We start from the raw sequence: 19551 nt of genomic DNA, 5'->3' as shown, positions 1-19551 counted from the left end.
GGCTGAACCCTTCACAACTGCATCTTTTTTACAGACAAATAAAATATCGCCTTGTATGACACCAGAGAGCACCAAAGCGTCGACACGTCTGTAAGCCATCTGAGCTCTCAGGAGCAGCGTGTCCCTCCGCAGTCTGCATTATGGCTCCTTTCCACAAGACCAAGGCCTCCGCAGGCAGCACATGTGGGTTACTGAGGGGAGTGGGTGTGGAAGGTACTGAACAGAAGGAGCCAGAGAAAGCAGTGCCCTCATAAACCAGCAGATGTCCCTCTATGGTTACAGGGGGACAAGTGGACTGGTGACATGACCACTGATTTTCTGACGACTCTAATGGGTACATACGTGTCATCATTATGTCACACTGCAGAAACTCACCTCACATTCATAAACAGAGAACTGTTTCTAAAAGGTTCATGGTTATATTGAGGTTAAGGTGCAGATGTGTTTGCTTTTGTATCCTACGTTCATTATGAGAACTCTTTGCTTGCACCCTCCAACAGTAACACAGCACGTCTATGCCTGAAGCATAGCCAAGGCAGAAGTACCAAGAACATGACACTTGCGTCAAGCAAACAGTTTGTCCACAGTTACATGAGTATGACTGTCCACGATGACAGCATGAGACTGCCACCGTGACAAGGGAACAAAATGTCGCGCAAAGTGAGGGAAAAAAAATGACAGTAGTGTTCAGAATTACAGTAGTGCTATGTGACTAAAAAGATTAACCCAGGTTGTGAGTATATTTCTTATTATTACATGGGAAACAAGGTACCAGTAGATTCAGTCGATTCTCACAAATCCAACAAGACCAAGCATTCATGATATGCACACTCTTAAAGCTATGAAATTGGGCTATTAGTAAAAAAAAGTAGAAAAGGGGGTGTTCACAATAATAGTAGCATCTGCTGTTGACGCTACAAACTCAAAACTATTATGTTCAAACTGCTTTTTTTAGCAATCCTGTGAATCACTAAACTAGTATTTAGTTGTATAACCACAGTTTTTCATGATTTCTTCACATCTGCGAGGCATTAATTTTGTTGGTTTGGAACCAAGATTTTGCTCGGTTACTAGTGTGCTTGGGGTCATTGTCTTGTTGAAACACCCATTTCAAGGGCATGTCCTCTTCAAGTATTTTGACACATCCAAACTGACCCATGATACCTGGTATGCGATTATATAGGCACAACACCATAGTAGGAGAAACATGCCCATATCATGATGCTTGCACCACCATGCTTCACTGTCTTCACTGTGAAATGTGGCTTGAATTCAGAATTTGGGGGTCGTCTCACAAACTGTCTGCAGCCCTTGGACCCAAAAAGAACAATTTTACTCTCATCAGTTCACAAAATATTCCTCCATTTCTCTTTAGGCCAGTTGATGTGTTCTTTGGCAAATTGTAACCTCTTCTGGGCATGTCTTTTATTTAACAGAGGGACTTTGCGGGGGATTCTTGCAAATAAATTAGCTTCACACAGGTGTCTTCTAACTGTCACAACACTTACAGGTAACTCCAGACTATCTTTGATCATCCTGGAGCTGATCAATGGGTGAGCCTTTGCCATTCTGGTTATTCTTCTATCCATTTTGATTGTTGTTTTCTGTTTTCTTCCATACGTCTGTGTTGTTTTGTTTTTTTGTCCATTTTAAAGCATTGGAGATCATTGTAGATGAACAGCCTATAATTTTTTGCACCTGCGTATAAGTTTTCCCCTCTCCAATCAACTTTTTAATCAAACTACGCTGTTCTTCCTAACAATGTCTTGAACGTCCCATTTTCCTCAAGCTTTCAAAGAGAAAAGCATGTTCAACAGGCACCCCAACAGAAAAAATACATCAATATTTAGTAGATCCTCCTTTTGCAGAAATAACAGCCTCTAAACACTTCCTTTAGCTTCCAACGAGAGTCTGGATTCTGGTTGAAGGTATTTTGGACCATTCTTCTTTACAAAACATGTCAGGTTTGTTGGTTTTCGAGCATAGACAGCCCGCTTAAAATCACACCACAGATTTTCAATAATATTCAGGTCTGGGGACTGAAACAGCCATTCCAGAACGTTGCACTTGTTCCTCTGCATGAATGCCTTAGTAGATTTTGAGCAGTGTTTAGGGTCATTGTCTTGTTGAAAGATCCAGCCCCGGCACAACTTCAACTCTGTCACTGATTCTTGAACTTTGTTCTCAAGAATCTCTTGATATTGACTGGAATCCATGTGACCCTTAATTTTAACAAGATTCATAGTACCCTACAGCATGATGGAACCACCTCCAAATTTTACAGTAGGTAGTAAGTGTTTTTCTTGAAATGCTGTGTTCTTATTCCAGCATGCATACCGCCCCTTATGTCAAAATAACTCAATTTTAGTTTCATCAGTCCACAGCACCTTATTCCAAAATGAAATTGGCTTGTCCAAATGTGCTTTAGCATACCTCAAGTGACTCTGTTTGTAGCGTGTATGCAGAAAAGGCTTCCTCTGCATTAAAGCATCATCCAGCATCTTCTTGTGCAAAGTGCGCTGTATAGCTGACCGATGCACAGAGACACTATCTACATCAAAATCATGTTGTAGGTCTTTGGAGCAGGTCTGTGGGTTGACTATGACTGTTCTCAACATCCTTCGCTTCAGCTTATGAGATTTTTCTTGGCCTGCCACTTCGGGCCTTAACTAGTACTGTGCCTGTGGTCTTCCATTTCCTCACTATGTTCCTCACAGTGGAAACTGACGGCTGACATCTCTGAGATAGCTTTTTGTATCCATCCCCTAAACCATGATGTTGAACAATCTTTTCTGTTTTCAGGTCATTTGAGAGTTTAGAGGCTCCCATGTTGCCACTCATTAGAAGAGATGCAAAGAGAAGAAACATTTGCAAATGGCCACCTTAAATACCCTTTCTCATGATTGGATTCACCTGTGTAAGGAGGTCAATGGTCAATGAGCTGACCAAACCAATTTTGTGTTCCAATAATTAGTGCTAAATGTATTCAAATCAATAAAATGACAAGGGTGCCCAAATTTATGCACCTGCCCTTGTTTAAATAAATATTGCACACTTTATGTAAATATTAAAAACTTCATTTAACTTCTTAAATATCAGTGTGTTCGTCTGCTATATGATATATTTAACTGAAATTTCTGATCCAGACAACCAATGATTTACGTATAAAGGAAAATCATGAAAATTATCAGAGGTGCCAAAACGTTTGCATACAACTGTACATCGTGTAATACTCAGAGATAGGTTTGAACTGAAAAGAAAAACTGACAATGAAATCAAAAGTTAAAACCTAAAGAAAAACATAAAAATTTAATAATGCTGTCTAATTATTTATTTATTTATTTATTTATTTGCATGGGTTCTCTTCATCCATTTTGTTCGCTAGCAAACAGCATCATGACGGTGTACCTGATGGTACATGGAGAAGATCGGTGGGTGGAGAAGGGGGTATTAAGAAACCAGTAAATGACCACCTTCGCACAGGTTGATACTTCCTCGCCAGAAAAGCCTCTCAATTCTTAGTCTGCCATCTAAATAACAATGTGCAGGACGGCGGTGCAGGTGTAATTTAAAGGGAATGACAGATGACAATCTGACTGATTTATTTACTGTAATGTTATGCCCAAAAACAAATCTGTGACTATTTAAGTGAATGAATATAGCTGCTGTGCGCTCTTCATCTTACCTGCTCAGCTCACGTGGGATGGGAATGGCAAAGTGGAGCTGGACACGCCCCAAATGCACTTGTGCTATGCGCTTCAGACAGTGCACCATAGATGGTCAAGAGAAGGCTCTATGTCTCTATTTTATCAGTTTCTCAGAGGCCAGCTTCCAGTGATACACAAGAATGGAACACATATCAACATGTACTTCACATACTGTTTCATTTGAACACGGGCAGCATGACATTAACATGAAAATGTTTTAAATCCATTTAAAACAATCGTGGCAGGAGAATATAACATAATGCTCTGCTGCAGCAAAAGCCGTTTCATCCACTGACCTCTAATCTGAGTGGCCTTCACTGCAATATTAAAAAGTAAAAAAAATGATGAAAAAGGGAGGCACCATCATGTCACCACGCTGCATAAGGGAGCCACATGAGGTTTGTAGTAGGACTACAGTCTTTGGCCTCGCAGTGATACGTACGTGATGGTCTGTTCCATTTGATAGGCCTGTGAGGGAGAAGAGAGCAGCCGTCTTTCACGGCTAACACTCTCTCACGTTCTCTGCTAAACACACAGCACATGCAAGGTATCAAAAAATACAGCATGCTAATATGGACTCACACTCTTTCATGTAACATTCACACATGCATGTGAATCACAAAAACACACACACGCACACAGCACACGCCCTGACACAGGCCTCGCTTCATAATTCTTCACATACTTGCTGAAACCATGCAGCTTTCGCTGCCGTGACCAGCTGGTCCATTCAAGTATGTTAGTCATCCGAGTTTCCAACCGCTGAAGTCTTTACAGTGCTTCACAGACTTGACTGAATTTCAGACAGTAGGAAAACGAGCCATCTAATCCCAACCGAGAGGCCGGTTTGATTAGTGACACACAAGTACACCATGCTGTCCTTCAATTAAGTGCTGTTCATTAATGAGACATCAGCTGGGAACTAAAAGAGAGATTCAAACAAACAACATGAAGCCACTGTGAATCATGGACCTGTAAACACATTACAAGGTTTTTCTACACCATTAATTGGAAGAAAAAGCAAGTTCTTCACATGGGGGGAAATTATATTCCTTGTGAAAATTCTTTTGAAAGGACAATTTCAATTAAAAGTTATGGCTTATTAATACGGCCCAGAGTGACTTCAGACAGAATCTGTTACTCTGGAGTTGTTTTTCATCCACACATCTGTGCACAGAGACATAACATTGACTTTACTTCATTGTAAGACCTACACAAGCACGTGCGGCGAGTCATTCCAACAAACGCAGCTCATAGCAAGAGAAGCACAGTGTAAGGAACCTATGAAGATAACAAAATGGATCCACAGTGTAGCACAACACTGTGGGATCAAGTTTAACCATTTGTGTGACATGACCTGGGTTTCCATGACAGATAAAGAGTGATATGTTCAGAATGTTTTGGTTGTTTGTTTTTTAAGTTGCAAAATGACAGCTTTTCCTCAGGTTTGTCCACTTGCGATAACAGTCATTTTCGAAAGACTCACGGCAATGGATTAAAAAAATCCATTTCTTGAATCCAATATTGCCGTAACATCATCTCTTATAACATTTAACAAGCTCTCCGTCTCTTACTTCATCCACATGTACCATGTCATGTATTTTAGAATGTCATGTGACTCTGTCATGTGACCTGTAATAGCAGAAAAAGTGTTTTCTTTGCAGGCTTTTCAAATCACCAGAAAAAATACTTTTTCACAATATTTGAGGGGCTCTTATTTCTTCTGAAATACATGTTTCATTAAGCATACCGTCAAATTACTACTTCAAATTGTACAATTTGTAGGGTAAAGGAAACCCACCAAAACAAAAACAAACAAACAAACAAAAATGGCTGGACACATCTTCAACAAACTTTGTGGGAATATTACTTGGATTAGTGTCTTCAGATGATTAACTACTGGAACAGATAGGTCATATGTCAAGCAGAAACGTAATCCAAAGTTATGTTTACCTTAAAATTCAGTGGAAGAATTTTCATCAGAGTTGGTGTGAATATTAGTTGGGCTACTGTCTCAGTTAGTTAAGGTTTGAAGCAGATTACTTAAAGGTCAAGATCAAGAAAAACATAACCCAAAAACATGTTTACCATTTCTGTATTTTCCAGAGTAGAAGTGGTTCCTGTTAAAAAATACCTCTTGAAGGGGAAAAAAGCCATGTATAAGTTGCACTGGAGTATATAAATTGAATTTTTTTCTGAATTAACACCTCTTTAATTTGGGATTTTTGTGTATTGTGGTGTATTTTTTATTGTTGACATTTATTATTTTATTATTAGAGATGATTTTGTTTAGTGCTTTGATACCTGGCAAAGTCCGATATAAACAGTCAACGAATGCGTGATATTTCAGGATATAAGTCGCACCGGAGTATGAGTTACAAGACCTCCCAGTCTAGTTTAAAAAATGTGACTTGTACTCTGGAAAATATGGTATAAAAAAAGATTTTTAGCAAACAGTCATATTTGCTCAATAAAATCTTTGGGATTGACTGGTATAACTGACACCATGATGAAGTCAAAAAGAACTCAAAATATTAAGTCACAGATACAAAAAAAAAACAAAACGATACCATACCTTTCATTCCCTATGCACTGCAGCCCACAAAAAATAAATGTGCCTATGAGACAAGCTGGTCACTATACGTTTAAACATACACGGATGTTGCAGTTCTCAGAAATAATCAATGTCAGTGGCTATATGACCTACTTTACATATTGCATTATAATGAGGTGCATTATATTTACCGATCATAAATCAATCACTTGAGTTGGAAATCTACTTCGACTGCAGAAAGAAATCAGGTTCAAAACTTATTTCTGAAATGAATACAGCATACCAAAAACCACATGTTCCTGAACACCCAAACCACCACAAAACACATACACCTATACATTAAGTATCGAGCCCACTACCCCTCACAAAAATTCGCAGTTTCTTCATTCTGTTGATTACTTCCAATATAACAAGATCCGGGGGTGCTCAGGTTCCAAGAGCTGGTCCCCTCTTGTATATTTTTGTGATGGGATACTAATTCATTCTCAAACGCTCTGCATAGCAGTAGCATGACACCGACTCTTACATCTGGCATTGGACACCGTACTGGAAGCTGCGCCAACTTGCAGTAAAAGTTCCAGGCCAACAGGGAGGGAGGGAGAGTGAGAGCGAGCGAGCAAATGGACTGTATTGTGCAGAGCCGCCTGCTCTCCCTCTGCCCACCGATTCTCCTCCTTCTATAATTTGCTCCTGGTGCAACAGAGGCACATTTAGCCCAGGGGGACATGGGGTTTCATCCTATTCTGTTTGGCGAGGAAAAAGATGAGCAGTTGGGGAGAGATGAGATGGGCGTTTGGGGAAAGAGGTGGGGGGATTGTAATGAGGCAGCTGCAGCCTTTAAAAAGTATAACCTCTGTATGAGAGTGCGTATGTGTGCAACTTCGACTTATGGCCCCTTTCACATGGTGGGTTTAAGGTTCTTGGTTCTCTATTCAGGTATGATCATTTTCTTATGGCCCTCAAGACTTTTAGCTCTTAATCGTAGAGGTGCTCTCTCATACAAGTAGTACAGAAACTACGGGGTGTAGACTGACCAAAGACTGAGCAATCACCGTATGATCAGCATCTCCAGCTGGCCACCAAACAAAAAGCAAAACTGAACAATGAAGTCATCAGAGAGGTGATGTATAGCCTGCCCACGCACATACTAAATGCATTTTTTCAGGCCATAGTGATGTCATTTTCTGATGTTTTAGTGGTGTTATCATGATGAGACTCATATCACGTAATGACAAATTATTAGCTGATCAATATAAGCTTTGGATCACATCTCAAGCCCTACTGGTTGTGGCGATATCGGGGAATTATTATTATTTTTATTGATAATTATTACACAATTGCAGGACATCTTTGTGATGTTATTGTAATGTCACTCATACCATTTAGTTGCAAATGATTTATTTATTTTCTGGACAAAAAGTTGTGCCTGTTTTTTTTGTTTTTTTTTAAACTGTTTTGGCTGGCCCTGACTTATATTTCAAAAGTGACAGATATATATAAAAATTACTGCATTATCATTTACAGCCACAAGATGGCATAATCTACACGTGACAAGCTGCTTGTGTATATGGATCTAAATGAAGTGTCTGATCTACACCATGGAGCAGAAAGTGACTAACACAACATTAACCTGGATGCCAATCGCGCTGTAAAAAATAAACTAATATCTGAATGATGATGATGTGCTGGGTCTTACAGAACAAGTGAAATTAATTAATCAAGCTCTGTAAATGAAAGGCCACACTCTTAAAAAAAAAGAGAGGAAATAACCTTCATATGCCCTGGAATAAAGACAAGGAACAACCTTCAGACTACTCGGCAGTTAACCTGTTTGTACTTTGTGGAACAGTCAAACAACAAGGAGGACAGCTAGGTTAAGGGAAGGTTAACTATAATGTTTTAAAAATGCATAATCAATTAAATAATGAATTTACATTTAGTGAGGCAAACATATACACATTTAACTGATTGATGTTTTTGTCTGTCTGAGTTCTTTGTTCCTCATACAATACAATAATTAGTCCATTACATTCTGCTCACGCTGTGCGACAGACTCGTATCCTGTCCAGGGTGAACCCTATGTTCACAGCCTTTCTCATCAAGCTCAAAATTAAGCTCAGGTGCATCCTGATCATCCTTGAGATGTTTCTACAACTTAATTGAAGTCCACCTGGGGTGAATTCAGTTAACTGGACATGATTTGGAAAGACATACACCTGTCTACATATAAGGTCCCACAGTTGACAGTGCATGTCAGAGCACAAACCAAGAATGAAGTCAAAGGAATTTCCTGTAGATCTCTGAAACAGGACTGTCTCGAGACACAAATCTTGCTAAGGGTACAGGAACATTTCTCCTGCTTTGAAGGTCCCAATGAGCACAGTGGAATCCATCATCCATAAATGGAAGAAGTTCAGATCCACCAGAACTCTTCCTAGAACTGGCTGCCTGTCTAAAGTCAGCTATCGGGGAAGAAGGGCCTTAGTCAGGGAGGTGACCAACAACCCGATGGTCACTCTGTCAGAGCTCCAGCATTCCTTTGTGGAGAGAGGAGAATCTTCCAGAAGGACAACCATCTCTGCAACAATCTACCAATCAGACCTGTATGGTAGAGTGGCCAGACGAAAGTCACTCCTTAGTAAAAGGCACATGGCAGCCCGTCTGGAGTTTACCAAAAGGCACCTGAAGGACTCTGAGACCATGAGAAACAAAATTCTCTGGTCTGATGAGACAAAGATTGAACTCTTTGTTTTTCAGCAGCAGGAACTGGGAGATGAGTCAGGATTGAGGGAAAGATGAATGCAGCAATGTACAGAGACATCCTGGATGAAAACCTGCTCCAGAGCGCTCTGGACCTCAGACTGGGGAGACGGTTCATCTTTCAGCAGGACAATGACCCTAAGCACACAAGGTGCTTGTGACACCAAGCTTGTGACATCATATTCGAGAAGACTTGAGGCTGTAATTGCTGCCAAAGGTGCATCAACAACGTATTGACCAAAGGGTGTGAATACTTATGTGCACATTTTTAGTATTTTTATTTTTAATAAATTTGCAAAAATAAAAAGAAAACTTTTTATTTTGTCATTATGGGGTGTTGCGAATAGAATTTTGAGGGAAAAAATAAATTTATTCCATTTTGGAATAAGGCTGTAACATGTAAAAGTGGAGTGCTGTGAATACTTTCCGGATGCACAGTATCACAAAATCCTGCATACATTTGTTGCTTATTCTATTCTGACAGAAAGCAGTCTGTGTGCACCTGTACATAGGCATGTGTTCACATGAGTTTGAAAACAATGTGTTTACCTTGATGTGCATGTGCGTGATTCTGTGAACTTGAACTCAGGTTCATACAGTTTTCATTCAAATAAACAAGTCAGTCTATATGAATGTCTTTCAAGTACTTATCACTTTCATGATTGAACAAAATGTAACTAACTGAGCTTGTGCTGTGTGTGTGTGTTTCCTCATAGGATTCCCAAGGAAAGTTGTGTTTGATTCATGCGATGGCTCCTTGTTTCTCCCCTTCATCCTCCTCTCTCCTGCCACTCTCCACATGGAGAGAATCAGGCCTGACGACAACAGTCTGTGTCGAGTTACACGCTTCGGCTTTTGTTTGTGGAAAAAGCACAGAGTGCACACACCATGGTCAGACTGATTTTCAATGTCCCGTTCAGCAACAACAGCAACATCAGGACAGGTAGAGCTGCCACACACACAACACGGAAACGTGCAGAGTCATAAAATGAGACAGCAGCATGACCATCACTAACAACTTCACAGCTCTGGGCAACACTTGTGAATTTTGTGCAATAATTATGAATGCACGAGGAACCACACATACAGACACCACAAGCTCAATTATTTAGATTTTGTTCATTTAAAGTGATAAGTACTTGTAAGATGTTCATATAGAATGATGTGTTTATTTGAATGAAAACTGTATGAACCTGTCAATTTCACAAAATCTCTCACTCACACACACACACGCACACCTCTGCTGTACCAGGTGCTCTGCATTCTATAATTTGGGCAACATTTGTCTGCTTTTACTCTGGTATTTTGATGGATTTCCACCTTGCACCAATTGTTATGTGGATGCAGAGTGACCCTGGAATTGTTGTAAAAGAGTTTATTTTGTTTTGGGAAATGTCATTTATGTCAAAAGTCAAAATCTTGGTTTGTCTGCCAGTTTGTCTGCTCTCCCAAGTCCTTTGGCTGATTTCCACCAAACTTGATATGTGGATGATAGTCAACCCCACAATTGCCCTTAAAGCTCTTTTTTTATGGGGGGGAGGGGTCGCACACATATATAGGTGGGTTCTTGAGTTCAAGGTCACTGGAGTCAAAGGTCAAAATTTTAGTTTTTCACACCAATTTGCATAACATTTATCACACATATATAGAAGCAGGTTGCAGAATTGCCCCAAAAGTTCAAATTTTTCATATATTAATCAGCAACATCAAGGTCATGTGTGCCTATCTGTTTGTTGGCTGAATCTTCCTTCCAGGTCCTTTAGCTGATTTGTGCCAAAAGGTCAACCCTGAAGCTGTTCTTGAAGAATACATTTTGGCTTTTTTTTTTTTTTCCTATCTAGTCTGGATTAAATGTGGCCCAGGACCAATCACTGGGGTCACTGAGGTCAAAAGTAACCCTGCTTTACATCCATGGGAACTGTGTGGAAAGGTTCTGCTCCACCAGGTTCCTGGGAGTGCAGCTCTCTGACAACCTCTCCTGGTCTGCCAACACCACAGTGGTGGTGAAGAAAGCTCAGTAGCGACTCCACTTCATGAGGGTGCTCAGGAGAAACAATCTGGAGGAGAAGCTGCTGGTGTTGTTCTACAGAGCCACCATCGAGAGCATCCTGGCGTACTGCATTACAGTGTGGTATGGGGGTGCTCAGCAGCAGACAGGAGAGTGCTGCAGAGGGTGATCAACACGCCCCAGAGGATCACTGGTGGCTCTCTGCCCAGCCTGGAGGACACTGCCAGCTCTCACGACCTCAGCAGAGCTGCCAGCATCAGCAGAGACACATCCCACCCCAGCAACCCACCTGTTTGACCTACTACCCTCCGGCCGACGGTATAGGTCAATCAAAAGTAGAACAAACAGACTCAGGGACAACTTTCTCCCCAGAGCAATCACTGCACTGAACAATAACAAACCGTATTAATCAACACTTTTCAAAGTTTCTTGTACAATATCTGTACTCATGTGAAATATTTTCCCGTGCAATATCATTCCACAGTTGTACATAATTTCTTGTTTTACATTTTATATTTTGTCCACATTTTATTTTTAGTTGTACATATATATTGTACATATATATTTATTTTGTTAAATTTTATGATCTTTTATTTGGCTAATAATTACTTGCACCTCGGAAAAGCACCTTTTAGAGTTGCACTCAAATCTCATTGCAATGTAAATTACAATGACAAAGGCGATTCTGAGTCTGAAGTCAGATTGCCATAGTACTCACAGTCTTCATGCCCATGGGTACGATTACCTAAGGTTAAATTTATTTTGGCTGCTCCAATATTTTTCATTTTTGGGCTCAGGACAACCACAGTAGAGCCAGTGTGGATGCATGTTGATTTTTTATATGTTCAACACTAAAAATGTTTGTGTAATGACAATGCATAGGGACAAAATGTCTTTGCTACAAACAAAACTGGCACGGGTGGTGTTTGCGTACAGGTGCAACACCTGGATTACTGACAAGCCTGAAGGAAAAAAGACTTTACTTGAGCTCATTGTGTGTTGTAGGGTTGTGGTGATGATTTTGCAGCCACACTGTCAGTGTGTCTCAACTAAACACACTCCAAGTTCTAATGATTCCATTTTTATTAATGCCCTCAGACAAATAAAGTTTGACTCTGAAGTGTTCTACAGTATATGAAGTTATTTAAGAGGCAGAACAGGCCTCACTCACCAGATAAACCTGTTCCACACTCCCTTGTGTGACCACTGCTCTCCTCCATGTCTCGCTCTTTGTGGCCTCCAATCTCCCCGTAGTAGAGTGCAATAATCAGCTGCAAGACGCGGATGAACATCGGTAGCTGTTGGTCAGTAATGGACAGCTTCAGACTCTCCACCATGGTCTGGATCTGAGGGGGGAAAAATGAAAAAAAGAGAGAAGCTGTAAGAACGCAGCAATTAAGATTTGTTAAATTATAGGCTAGAAAATAAATTAAAAAAAAACATACAGGTCCAGCTAATTCTTGTGGGTTACCACAAAATATGAATCAAAATATTTCTTGGAAATGAGGAGGGATAGGACATCTCTTCAACACTGCGTTGAGGTCTGGGACAGTGCCTAAGGAGTGGTAAACTGGGGTGGTGGTCCCCATATTAAAAAAGGGGATCAGACAGTGTGCCAACTACAGGGGCACCACAATACTCAGCCCTGGTAAAGTCTACTCCAGGGTGCTGCGCCTTGTCACCAATTCTGTTTGTGATATTCATGGACAGGGTATAGAGGTGTAGTTGGGGGAGGAGGGTTTTCAGTTTGGTGGGCTCAGGGTCTCATCACTGCTCTTTTGCAAATGATGTGGTCTTGTTGGTTTCATCAGCCTGTGACCTCCAACACTCACCTGGTCGGTTCGCAGCCGAGAGTGAAGCGGCTGGGATGAGAATCAGCACCTCTAAATCTGAGGCCATGGTTCTCAGCAGGAAACTGATGGATTGCCTACTCCGGGTAGGGAATGCGGCCTTGCCCCAAGTGAAGGAGTTCAAGTACGTCGTGGTCTTGTTCACGAGTGAGGGGTCAATGGAGCGTGAGATTGGCCGGAGAATGAGCACAGCAGGGAGGGTGTTGCATTCGCTCTGCCGTACTGTTGTGACAAAAAGGGAGTTGAGCCAAAAAGCAAAGCTCTCGATCTCCTGGTCAATCTGTGTTCTTACTCTCACCTATGGTCATGAGGGTTGGGTCATGACCAAAAGAACGAGATCGCGGGTACAAGAGGCTGAAATGGGCTTCCTCGGGAGGGTAGCTGACCCTTAGAGATAGGGTAAGAAGTTCGGTCATCCGTGGAAGCTCAGAGTAGAACCACTGCTCCTTCGCATTGAGAGGAGCCAGCTGAGGTGGTTTGGGCACCTGGTAAGGATGCCTCCTGGGCAACTCCCTAGGGAGGTGTTCCAGGCACGTCCATCTGGGAGAAGACCCCAGGGAAGACCCAGGACTAGGTGCAGGGGTTATAGCTCCACACTGGAATTACTATGGAGTTCCTGAAGGCAACCTGCTGAATTTTGCAAGCAGAAGATGCAATTTTTGCTCCTGTTTATTGACGATAATGAATGACCTACAGCTACAATCAGCAATTAAAACAAATCAAATAAATAAAATCAAGATCAGCTATTTCCAAACATAAGAACATGACAGCCTACCCAAAGCCATAAATCATGATTTTGATCGACAACACTAAGATCATACATGTACATACAGTATATTTCACTCAACTGTGCAGATTTGTCCTGTACATATTTCTTTTAAAAAAGACAGATAGAAATGTTCACCTGCCTGCTGAAGTTCACTTCTGTTGAATCTTTTAAGCCCAAACTTAAGAAGCATTTGTTTTGTATTGTCCACAATTACCCTTGGTTTTAATTTGTTGAAATTTGCCTTTTGCTGGTTTGTATTATTATGCCCACCAAGGACTTAATAAAATCTCTGGTGTTTATTTATTTATTTATCTATCTGTCTGTTAGCAGAATTACGTCAAAACTACTGCACTGGCTTTGACGACATTTTCACCACAGATACATATTAGACCATGGAAGACTCCATTAAATTTTGGAGGCGATCCAGATCCGGATTCTTGATCAAGTTTCACTTTATATCGGCTTTGAAAGATTCCATCAAAATTGCTTCACAGATTCTCACCAAATTTGCACCACAGATAGTTACTAGGCCGTGGAAGACTCCATTGAATTTTAGAGGTGATCTAGATCTGGACTGGCGGACGTCAGATATCTTTGATTGCTCTTGTTTGTATTCATGTGGTTTTGATTTTTTCTTTTCATGGATGCTATAATTTTTATCCTCTTGGTTCCTGTGTTTGTGGAGCACTGTAAAACATTTTGTCTGGAAGTGCCATTGAAATATGTTATTCTTCTTATTATTGTTAAAATGCATCAAAACATAGTTCAAAGCTTATTTTAATCAATCTGAGTTGTTTTAATTGGCTACAGTAAACTACCTACCAACAGCTAATGTAGAATGCACAAAATTAAAATGAGATACATGTACACATAAATCCATATTAATTCAGAGACTCTTTCAGGACTATGAATATTGTTATATTTGTTCTGAATCATAAATACAACAATATTGTTCTATGATGGATTTTTCCGTGTGTGGTGTGTATGTATGTGTATATACACACACACACACACATACATACACACACACACAGTTGTATGTAAAAGTTTGGGCACCCCTGATGATTTCCATGATTTTCCTTTATAAATCATTGGTTGTTTGGATCAGCAATTTCAGTTAAATATATCATATAGCAGACAAACACTGATATTTGAGAAGTGAAATGAAGTTCCTAGGATTTACAGAAAGTGTGCAATAATTCTTCAAACAGAATTAGGCAGGTAGCATAAATTTGGGCACCCCAACAGAAAAAAAGTACATCAATATTTAGTAGATCCTCTGTTTGCAGAAATAACAGTTTCTAAGCGCTTCCTATAGCTTCTAATGAGAGTCTGGATTGTGGTTGAAGGTATTTTGGACCATTCTTCTTTACAAATCATCTCCAGTTCAGTCAGGTTTGTTGGTTTCTGAGCACGGACAGCCCGCTTAAAATCACACCACAGATTTTCAATAATATTCACGTCTGGGGACTGAGATGGCCATTCCAGAACATTGTACTTGTTCCTCTGCATGAATGCCTTAGTAGATTTTGAGCAGTGTTTAGGGTCATTGGGCTTCATGTATCAAAGTTGCACACTTGTGGTGTAAATTTACGGTGTAAATTTGAAGTACACCAAAGTTGCCGTGACATGTATCAAGCAGTGCGCACCTGCCCATTTCCGGCGTACGCCTGACGTGACCTTGATAAATGCGGCGGATGAAAACAATCGTAATTATAATAAACACGCCCGCTTCAGACACACCCTCATTTTACGACATGGAAGCCAGGAAGACGGCAAATTAAAAGAACTCCACCAATTACGATGTGTGCCAGTAGAGCGTCAAAAGCGGCCGTCATATCAATTGTTTTGTAGTATAATCAAAAAAGTGTTACAGTGGTCCCTCGTTTATCGCGGGAGTTACGTTCTAAAAAATAGCCCATAATACGCGAAACTGCGATGTAGTCAGCGTTATTTTTTACAATTATTATACACATTTCAAAGCTGTAAAACCACTTTATACACTTTCTCAATCAGGCATGAACATTTTCTCACTTTTCTCTCATGTGTAAACACTCTCAAAGTTCAAACCTTATTAGAAAAATAAGACCAACCTGTTTTTAGGCCCAAACATTTGTTTGACAAATAATAATAGAACGTTTTCCTATAAATAATTATGATGGCTTTTAGAACTAACAAATTTAATTTTAACGATCAACGTACGAGGTTGGTCACATAAGACATTATTAATAGTGACTGATCAGTATTTCACAGATCGCGCCTCTGCGTCCTGACGCCTCGCCTTGTTCCACTCACACCTCGCTGCAGGTGTCTGTTTCCGAGTGACAAACAGTTATGGGTAGTTGTTGGCGCTCTTTTTTCTTCTGGGCGAGAAGATTCTTATAAACAGACACACAGACCATAATGCACTGTAAAAAAAAAGCATTCTAAATTGGACTAAAGAAATCCGCGAAATGACGAGGCTGCGAAAGGTGAACCGCGTTATAGCGAGGGACCACTGTATTCTCTTTTCACATGTCAATAATTCTTGACATGTGGATATTTGCTCGCTCAATTAATAAGACACGCCTAATTTTTCGGATTTCTTTATTCTTAAAATGTATTTCTTTATTTATTTTATTGTGACAAACGAATGGAGAAGACAAAACCTGATTGCAGCACGGGCGAAGGGAATGACAACACTACAGTTGTAATGATCAATTTCATTGTCTAAAACAATCACACCACATAAAGTTAAGCTCAGCGCTGCTCTGGCTCCAGGCTGCGGAGAAAAAGGCGCGCAGCGCTTTCTTTGCAGTCAGCGCTGTGGTCACGGATCATGCTCGATAGACCAGCAATCCCGCAAAAGCGGGATTTGTATTGATTATGTAGTATAATCAGGAAAGTGTTATTTATGTAACATATGCATTGATTTGTATAATGGCACTGTTTATCATGTTGATCATTTATATTTTTATGTGTATTCCAGCGCTGGTTCATTTTGGTGTATAATTTACTCCACCTCTCGACCTGGTGTATATTTTCAGCGCAGCGTATGCCAACGACCACATTGATAAATGCCAAGTAGCGCAGCCGTTTTGGCGTACACCCAATATACGCTCAAATATCGCCGTACACACGTTGATACATGAGGCCCATTGTGTTGTTGAAAGATCCAGCCCCGGCACAACTTCAACTGTGTCACTGATTCATGAACATTGTTCTCAAGAATCTGCTGATATTGACTGGAATCCATGTGACCCTCAACTTTAACAAGATTCCCAGTACCTGCACTGGCCACACAGCCCCACAGCATGATGGAACCACCTCCAAATTTTACTGTAGGTAGCAAGGGTTTTTTCGTGGAATGCTGTGTTCTTTATCCGCCATGCATACTGCCGCTTGTTATGTCCAAATAACTCAATTTTAGTTTCATCAGTCCACAGCACCTTATTCCAAATTGAAGCTGGCTTGTCCAAATGTGCTTTAGCATATCTCAAGCGACTCCTTTTGTGGTGTGTACGCAGAAAAGGCTTCCTCTGCATTAAAGCATCATCCAGCATCTTCTTGTGCAAAGTGCACTGTATAGCTGACCGATGCACAGAGACACTATCTACATCAAAATCATGTTGTAGGTCTTTGGAGCAGGTCTGTGGGTTGACTATGACTGTTCTCAACATCCTTCGCTTCAGCTTATGAGATTTTTCTTGGCCTGCCACTTCGGGCATTAACTAGTACTGTGCCTGTGGTCTTCCATTTCCTCACTATGTTCCTCACAGTGGAAACTGACACCTGAAATCTCCGAGATATCTTTTTGTGTCCTTCCCCTAAAACATGATGTTGTACAATCTTTGTTTTCAGGTCATTTTAGAGATGTTTAGAGGCTCTCAAGTTGCCACTCATTAGAAGAGATGCAAAGAGGGGAAGCATTTGCAAATGGCCACCTTAAATAGCCTTTCTCATGACTGGATTATTTTGGATTGTAAGAAGGTCAAGGGTCAATGAGCTTACCAAACCAATTTTATTCTAGTGCTAAATGTGTTTAAATCAATAAAATGAAAAGGGTGCCCAAATCTATGCACCTGCCCAATTTTGTTTAAATAATTACTGCAGACTTTCGGTAAATACTAGAAACTTCATTTCACTTCTCAGATATCAATGTGTTCTGCTATATATTTAACTGACGTTACTGATTCGGACAACCAATGATTTATAAAACTAAATCATAAACATTATGAGGGGTGCCCAAGCTTTTGCATACAACTGTATATATATATATATATATATATATATATATATATATATATATATATATATATATATATATATATATGACATGACTGCATTTATATAGCGCTTTTCCATCTGCATCAGACGCTCAAAGCGCTTTACAATTATGCCTCACTTTGACCCCGATGTCAGGCTGCTGCCATACAAGGCGCTCACTACACACTGGGAGCAATAGGGGATTAAAGACCTTGCCAAAGGGCCCACACCTTAACCACTAGCCCATCACCTCCCATATTATATATATACATATATATACATATATATACATATATATATATATATATATATATATACACGTTGCCCATGGGAATCCACGGGCTCTAGATTTGGTACTGTTTATAAAATAGACAGCTGACATTTTTCAAAGGTGGTAATAAATTATGCAAATTTTCTATAATGAGTTGGAATCGTGTGCAATTACAAATGTTTTTAGAACCTTTGACCTCACGTTTTTAGAGAAAGAACTCAACCATTTTATTTCCTGTGAATTATGTATTTTTATGTTATTTTACTGTCTTAATGTATTTCAAAATTGTTTATCATACACACACTATTATTATTAGTTTATTTTAATATTACTTCTGTTTTGTCATTGGATTTTTAAATCAACCACAATGGAATTAAGTGTTTTCACTTTCTTGTGTTATCCATGTATTTTTAATGTATTTATAATTATATTATGGACTTCCATTGAACTTACTAAAAAAAAAAAAAAAAATTCATGCACACACAGATGCTACTTCCTTTTTAATAGATAATTTATGGCCCCCCTGCTGGAATGGCATGTGAGTCCAGAATGTAATTAGCTGCCCCAAGCAGGTGCTTTTATTTTTACACACCCACATACAGAGACAGTGGTGGAAGACGTCAAATGCACCACACTTCCCACTCATGGTAATGGCAACATGGCACTTAACTAAACTGACTAAACCCACTGAACTATAAAATTACAAATCAACAAAAACACAATAAACACTAACAACACTGTTAAAATAACATGAACCACAATAACAACATTTATAACCCCAAACTCCCATGGTGCACTGCAGCACATTGTCCTATGAACTTTCCGCTGTCGCAACGTTCATCCTTGACCCAAAATACACTCAACAAAAATATAAACGCAACACTTTTGGTTTTGCTCCCATTTGGTATGAGATGAACGCAAAGATCTAAAACTTTTTCCACATACACAATATCACCATTTCCCTCAAATATTGTTCACAAACCAGTCTAAATCTGTGATAGTGAGCACTTCTCCTTTGCTGACATAATCCATCCCACCTCACAGGTGTGCCATATCAAGATGCTGATTAGACACCATGATTAGTGCACAGGTGTGCCTTAGACTGTCCACAATAAAAGGCCACTCTGAAAGGTGCAGTTTTATCACACAGCACAATGCCACAGATGTCGTAAGATTTGAGGGAGCGTGTAGTTGGCATGCTGACAGCAGGAATGTCAACCAGAGCTGTTGCTCGTGTATTGAATGTTCATTTCTCTACCATAAGCCGTCTCCAAAGGTGTTTCAGAGAATTTGGTAGTACATCCAACCAGCCTCACAACCGCAGACCACGTGTAACCACACCAGCCCAGGACCTCCACATCTAGCATGTTCACCTCCAAGATCGTCT

The 19551-nt window shown here is 40.1% G+C and overlaps 1 protein-coding gene across 1 annotated transcript in view; it reads right to left on the bottom strand.

Annotated features, from left to right (window-relative positions):
• LOC117513625 (vacuolar protein sorting-associated protein 13B-like) overlaps window positions 1-19551 on the bottom strand; it is a 1146044-nt gene that overhangs the window by 1028145 nt on the left and 98348 nt on the right. The window contains 1 exon segment of the mRNA XM_034173849.1: window positions 12201-12375. Within this exon segment, the coding sequence (XP_034029740.1) occupies window positions 12201-12375 (175 nt within the window).

The sequence above is a fragment of the Thalassophryne amazonica genome, chromosome 7 (assembly GCF_902500255.1).
Source record: "Thalassophryne amazonica chromosome 7, fThaAma1.1, whole genome shotgun sequence".
Classification (NCBI taxonomy): Eukaryota; Metazoa; Chordata; class Actinopteri; order Batrachoidiformes; family Batrachoididae; genus Thalassophryne; species Thalassophryne amazonica.
Note: the sequence above shows the minus strand (reverse complement) of the source record. Positions and strands in the feature narration are given on the sequence as shown.